At 45.7% G+C, this 7,555-nt stretch overlaps 1 protein-coding gene across 5 annotated transcripts in view; it reads left to right on the top strand.

Annotated features, from left to right (window-relative positions):
- LOC109420669 (uncharacterized) overlaps positions 1-5,455 on the top strand; it is a 57,140-nt gene extending 51,685 nt beyond the window's left edge. For all 5 annotated transcript variants that reach the window (XM_029852888.2, XM_062850238.1, XM_062850237.1 and 2 more), the window contains 2 exons: positions 900-1,778; positions 1,977-5,455. In XM_029852888.2, the coding sequence (XP_029708748.1) occupies positions 900-1,778; positions 1,977-3,576 (2,479 nt within the window). In that variant the 3' untranslated portion in view covers positions 3,577-5,455. The remainder of the gene's footprint in view (positions 1-899; positions 1,779-1,976) is intronic.
- The last annotated feature ends 2,100 nt before the right edge of the window (positions 5,456-7,555 follow it).

The raw sequence follows: 7,555 nt of genomic DNA on the forward strand, positions 1-7,555 counted from the left end.
TTTGTCCCAATCTTCTGTGGATTTCTTTTGGCATTTTTTTCTCCGGATTCCTTCGGCGATTTTTCCCGGGATTGTTTCCGGGATTCCGCGATCCTCTCCCGGTTTTCTTTAGCGTTTGTTTTTTTTTTTCAATGTCAAGGATTCCCCCAAGAATTCTTTCTGGAATTCCGCTTGCAATTCTTTCCAGAATTCCTTCATTGATTTCTCCAAGGATTTCTCTATGAATTCCTCTCGGGATTCTTGTTTTTGTTAGATATTCCTTAGCCTCGGGGATCTCTCGCGGAATTCCTTCAGGATACTCAATATCACTCCTTTTGGGATTCTTTTAGAAATTACTTAATAAATGTTTTGAGATTCAGCCTGAATATCAAAGATGTTAGCAAGTCCAAAGCTTGTGCAGTCTCTGCCATATGGTCCAAAGAACACCGGAGTTCATACCAACGAAAGTCCGTTAGGTAGACGTTAGGTACCTCCTTCCAATGCTACATTAACGTGAGGTCGATATTCATCGCTCATGCTCCCTTCACCGCTTGTTACATACGATTTGAACAGAAATCGTATGAAACGAGGGGTGAATGGAGCATGAGCGGTGAATGGCGACCTCGCAGTACAAAACTATGATATTCATTCTACGTTCTTCGTTCCCAAAATGTCTTATATTTGAATCCAATAACTTTTTTTTTGTCTGTATTAAAGAAATGTTTAGCCTTAGGCTAGTCCATCTCGGGACCCACGTTTTTACTTCCCTTCCGAAGGAAGAACTCACATTTAGTGAGTTTGTCGGGAGTGGGATTCGATCCCAGGTCCTCGGGGTGATAGTCAAGTGGTCTAACCATCACACCAGGTCCGCTCCACTGATAACTTTTCTAATTTTCCCCTATTTTTCTCTCGCATTTCAGGTTAACCAACGGTATGGGTCCCATCGAAGAACCGACGCTGCACGAAGCGGCCGACATAATGTCGTCGGAGGAGCACAACTGCGAGGATCCCCTGTACGATCCGCTCGCGCTGGACGAATGTGATAACCACGATGTGCTAAATGTGAGCAATGTTAGTGCTACAACGACCGGAACGACCAGCGGTAGCGAGCTGGACACTTCAACCGGTCAGATCATTCTGGTGGACGTGACAAGTCTGAAGAGCCCCGTCGCCGCCGGCACACAAGAAGACGAGGACGATAGAGGGGGCGGCGGCGGTGGAGGAGGGGGGATTTGTAGTGCCGTGAACCTTGATCCTGTGAATACTAGTGTTAATGGACTGAACGAAAGTGCGCTGTCGCTGGAGAACGATGGCGACGATCCTAATGAGACCAAGTCTACCAACCTCGATGACGATAGCTTTAAGACAGCCTCCTGCGGGGATACCCCGAATGTGTCGGTCAACGGTTCCGTAGCGGAAACGTTCGTCGATGCGAGGCACACCAACGGTGTACCGGAAGTAACAACGGACAACGGAGGCCTGGCCGTCGTTGTGGCGACCGCAAACCAAGAAGAAGAGGAAGCCAGCGATGGGTCCGATTCGGGGCTAGGGTCGGAACCGTCACGGAATCTATCCACGACGCTGGACAAAGGAGTGGCGGTTGTCGAGCTTCCGAAAAGTAATCTCAAACGGCGCTCGGCGGAGGAAACGACCGGGGCGAGCACCGAGAAGCGACCAAAGAAGGGCATCACGTTCGACGGGGTGACGGTTTACTATTTCACGCGGATGCAGGGATTCGGATGTGTGCCGTCGCAGGGCGGATGTACACTGGGGATGGAGTTCCAGCATATGCATTCTAAGTGAGTATTGTGTTCATGGACGATTAAAATAAGCAAGCCCTATGTTTTGACACGAAGTCTTCCTTAAGGCAAAATAAATCTTACGACAGTGGAAACATTTACACGAAAAAATAAAAAAATGATTATCTTCAATCATATATAACAATCATCCTCGGAGACCCAACACCACTAATGAACCATATTCCACTTTCATTCCAGACGTTTCACCCTGGCCGAGCACGCGGCCGAGCAGCGTAAAGTGCACCGTGCCCAGCTACAGGAACTGAACCCCCGGTCGAGTTCGAGCGAAGAGACCGACAGCGATGAGGAACCGAGCGAGAGCGGTTCCGAAGCGGAGAGTGAATCCTACGGGTTCCTGCAACCGGTTACCACTCGGCAGAGGCGAGCTCTGCTCAAGGCGGCCGGAGTGCGGAAGATCGATTCCACGGAGAAGGACGAATGCCGGCTAATTAGGACCTCGCGGGAAGTGTGTGGATGTACCTGTCGGGGGTACTGCGATCCGGATACCTGTTCGTGTAGTCAGGCAGGGATCAAGTGTCAGGTGGACCGGCCGAGTTTTCCCTGCGGGTGTACGCAGGACGGATGTGCTAACGTGGTGGGCCGTGTTGAGTTCAATCCGGCCCGGGTGAGGACACACTTTATCCATACTATTATGCGGTTGAATCTGGATAATAAGACCGGCGGAGATGAACTTGGGGGGATGGGAATGCATTCGGCGGGAGGTTACGGTAACGGTAAGGATTGGTCTAGTGGACCAGTGCGATTACCCGGATTGTACGGGATGGTAGGGATCAATGGTGTCGGAGTCGATACCGTGGACAGTTACCATCACCAACATCATCACCTACACCACAGCCTCCCGCAGCACCAGTATGGAGTTAGTCATAACTATTTAGCCAATCATCCGGTTTCACCTGGAGTTGTCCACCAGGCTGGCGAATCGCTGGATCTTCATTACGCTTTTCGGGACTACTACGGTACCCCGCAACAACCCGGCGATCAACTGGCCATGTCCAGTTCGCTCATGGCACCTTACTATGGAAACTATCCGACGGCCATGGACCAACAGTACCATCAATCTCACCACTCCGGCCTAGTCCTAGACCAAAGGCCATCCGATCCACATTCCCCCTACCACAGTCAGATGGAAACCGTTCCCAGCAGTGCGGTGATTCTCGACGAAGACACTACACTTAACACCCCCATCAATCCAAACTTCAGTTGCGACGAACAAAGTTCTCCGGCCGATAGCCTACCCCCGAGTACCTCCGCGAGGATATTTGTGGACCAGCAGCATGATTCGCAGACGTCATGTTCTTCCAGTGAACCGAACCGACAGCCGACGGAAGATCCGCTGGCGTCCGCTTCCAATCAGAGTTCGTCGCCAACCAGCGGTGACTTCATTGACCTCAACACCCCTCTTCCGTCGAACAGCGACCGGCTGGAGGCCATCAATGACCTGCTGGCCAGCAGCCGCCATCAGCTTACCATTGCCCAGCGGTCAGTCATCGCCGAGGAAGACGACGAGCTGAGCGATTTCCGGGATCCCCCGGTTATGCCCCTCTCCAGCGTGGTGGACAGTTCCGAACCGTGCACCACCGACGGAGACGATACTCAAGACGACGAGCCGCAACCCCATGAACCCAACCCAGGAGATGGTTCCGTGAAAGATGCACCGCCATCACTGAATAATCCCGACATTGGTACCGGCGGTTGCAGCAACGGTCCCATTATTGAAACGTGCGAAAACTTAAGCGAAATCATCAAGAATAGTATTGTTGAAACTGTGTCTAATTAGCTGTAGAACGGCGTTTTCGTACTGCGAAAACCGTGCTAAAACTTTATTTTGCTACTTTTGTCTAGCAAACCTCTTTTCGCTATTACCTATGTTGCATCTGGTTTATCCTACTGAATATTTACCATAGAAATACAATACACGGTTCTGCAGTACTTAACGACGGTTTATTGTGGCGTCTGCACTTCAAAATATTAAATAATTATATATCTTATGGTTATGTACCATAAGGTACATGTTCATTTTATATTCTAACCTATTTGGCTTATGGTTGTTCACCATACACTGTATGATTATAAAATCTTATTTTTTAAGAAAATGAGATAAATACAGTTAGGTTTTTAGATACACTTTGTATTTGTTACACAACTGCGAGTGGTAACAATAACCTGTTCCATCAGGTTATTGTATTATATTTCTATGGTATTTTATCCCAAGTAGTGTTTTCTTTCTTATTATTTTTGTTTCACAGTTATTATTGACTATATTTAATGTTTATCTCTTTTGTTTACTTTTTAACCCTCATCTACCGCACAGTTACATTCATTTGATGCGCTTTCATGACTTGAATTCTCAGAGAAATTGTAAATTTTACCGATTAGGTGTAAAATAGCATAACAAAGCCCCGTTGCTCGTAGGAAAAAAAAACAAAATACAATGTAATTTCCATTTGTAGTTGTTTTCTTGTGTAGAGAAAAAGATCAAAAATCAAATATGCGCTAAATAAAAGATACAAAGCAAAAAATGATTAGTTAAATTAAAATCATCCGATTCAAGAATGTCCCGAAAGATTCCGGAACCGAACAAATAATTTCATATTGTAGGTAAAACTTGTAGGATGCAATCATACGAGAGCAGAAACACGGTTCAATGGAAGAAGTTATTAGCAGAGGTGGCAACATTCCCGGACAAGGAACTAGTTTCACTTGCAAATATTTCTCTTTGAAACAGCACTGCCGTGTGGAGTACAGTTGTCTAATGTTCTATGGGAATTCCTATTAAAATGTAACATGGGACAACACTATGCTGCACATGGCAGAGCAGTAAATGGTAGAACTTACGCAATTTTTTGCATACATGCACACATAAACTTCAATTTACCGTTTAGTTAATGATCAATGGATTACCACCCGATTGAAAATTTTATCCTCCTAGGACTGATTGAAAATTGGAAATACAGTAAACATCTAAAAGGCACGCGTTTCGAAGAATAAAATTTTCAATTTAAACGTTGAAACGCAAATTTAATACAATATAACTGAAATGATTGATTTTATACCTACTGGAAAGTGAAGCTAGTCCTTGTCCAAGGGTTTTATCATTTTTCGCAAAACTGAAATGAATTCCTACCAGCTGATAAATAGAAAAGCACTGAAACCGTGGACACTCGTGATTGAATAGGTAATTTGTTAAATAATATCAACCAGCAAGACTGCCCCTCTTGGCATGTCAGTCCCATGTCGTTTCTAATGCGAATCATATTTTTGTCTCTCATGAGCTCATTTAAAATAAATTTGATATTTTTCTTGCCTCATTTCACAGCCCAATGTTCCACGAAAAGTTTATGCAAGAATTATACATTTTTTCGAAAACAATTGGAGTTATAGTGCAAAACGTAGGCACTTTGAAAAACAACATGGGACTGATATGCGAAGAGGGGCAGAAGAGCAAGACGATAACACAACCATAAAGCGGGCAAAAATTGTAATCCTTCACTGTACATATAAGTCGCACTTTCGTAGTACGCCCTAAGCAATTGGATTATGTATCTAAATCTAAGCGGTACCTCCCGTAGTACCAATATTATGTAAAATGAAAACAAAACGCAAACTATTGGATATCAATTATCGAAATAATAACAATTAAACACATACCAACTAAATCTGATGTTGAAATATTTCATCGTTTTATCACATGCCAAAACTAAGTAATTGACGGTGGTAAGTATAAAGCTATGCTGAGCGTGACGGATTCGTTTGCCAGTCGGACCAGGAACTTTTTTCAATGGGAATTTCCTTGGCTTCCTGGGCGTAAAGTAGCAGGAGTGGGACAGGATAGAGTGATTTTGGATATTTTTATGGTAGGTATATTGGTTAACGCAATGGAATTGGCAACTGTAGTTGCGCACGCTTAAGTAACCATGCGTAAAGTGAGTTGGTAGCGATGGCATTCTATCCTCTAAGCAGGGCCGGCGAGATCTAAAGTACGATCTGTATCCAGCTTAGGAAACTATGGAAAGTAGGTTCATATAAACACTCGTGATTAGCGTTGAGGGAAGGTGAACAAGGCTAGCGGGAACTGGGTAGCGGATAAGGTCAAGCTAGTGGCGATCTGTACAACCGATCGTTTCTCGGTTCAGGAACACGTCCCACGAGGGCTTCGCAATAGCGAAGATCAACGGGGTGTACTACTGCTGTTGTTATGCTCCTCTCCCCCCAGGTGGCCGATAGACCAGTTCTCGTCTATGCTGGATTCGCTAACAAGCGCACTAGTGAGATTGAGTCCCGTGGTCATCGGTGGAGATTTTAACGCCTGGGCGGTTGAATGGGGTAGCCTCAACTCGAAGCTATGGCTAGAAGACTGATCGGGGATGTCGCGAACGTAGACGACAAAAAACCTATACAGTAGGAACTGTGAAGAGTCTGTGGGACGTAATTCGGACCGAGAATCGATTACACGTCGGATCAATAAAACTCTAAAACAACTACTGACTTTTATTCCCTTGACATAACAATGAATGACAGTGACATTGAATAAAACTAGGGGTGCACAAATAGTGTCACCACAGAATCCCCCCAGTCACACCAGGAATCTAACGCGGTGTCCTGAAGGTGTGACTTTAGTGCGCTGGTCATCTAGCTGATCTTCACTCTGATTGGATACGAACGCTGGCTTAATACGGTCGATGGATATCCTCTGAATTTTACCATTTATTTGAAGATCCATGAACTTCTCGTAACGGGCAACAACTTCAAACGGACCATCATAAGGTGGAACGAGTGGTCTTTTGACTGCATCCACCCTAACAAACACGTGACTGCAGCTCTGAAGTTTGTTATTCACGAACACGTGTGGCTTGGCATGATGATCTGGATCGATGGGTTTCCATTTGCGAATAACTGATTTCAAATCCTTTGCAAACTGCGACCGTTCGCAATCGTCTTTAGAAGCTTCGAAGTATTCTCCCGGTATACGAAGCGTTTGGCCGTACACCAATTCTGCAACCGAACAGCCGAAATCGGTACGATAAGCGGTTCTTAATCCCAGCAAGATGACTGGAAGCTGAGTACACCAATTCTTCTTATCAACTGCCATTATGGAAGCCTTTAGAGTACGATGAAACCGCTCGACGAGTCCGTTGGATTGAGGGTGATAAGCGGTGGTTCGAATGTGTCTAGCTCCAATTGACTTCGACAGCTCGCGAAAAAGATCCGATTCGAACTGCCTTCCTTGATCTGTGGTTATAGTATCCGGAACACCGAATCGTGAAATCCACGTGTCGACGAACGCTCGAGCTACTGTCTCAGCAGTCATGTCGGGTAACGGAATCGCTTCTGGCCACCGAGAAAATCTGTCCACAACCGTAAGCAGGTACCGATTACCGTTTGACGGTGGTAACGGTCCTACCAAATCCATATGGACATGGCGGAATCGACTATCAGGAAACGGAAGCTTTTCAACGGGTGCTTTATTGTGTCTATGCACCTTGGAGCGCTGGCACGATACACAACTTTCGACGAACTGCTTGACGTCCTTGTTGACATTCTTCCACACAAATCGATCAGTGATCAACCGGCGAGTGCAGCGTATGCCCGGGTGAGCTAGGTCGTGGATTTGTTTCAGCACTGCCTGTCGATGTCGCAATGGAATGTACGGTCTAACCTTTTGTTGTGATACATCGCAATATAAGGGAACCGATGACAGGCACGTTCTCCGTAGTTCCAATTTCAAGGATGTTGGCGCTTGTAGAAGTTGTGTCAAC

This window comes from Aedes albopictus, chromosome 2 (genome assembly GCF_035046485.1).
Source record: "Aedes albopictus strain Foshan chromosome 2, AalbF5, whole genome shotgun sequence".
Taxonomy (NCBI): domain Eukaryota; kingdom Metazoa; phylum Arthropoda; class Insecta; order Diptera; family Culicidae; genus Aedes; species Aedes albopictus.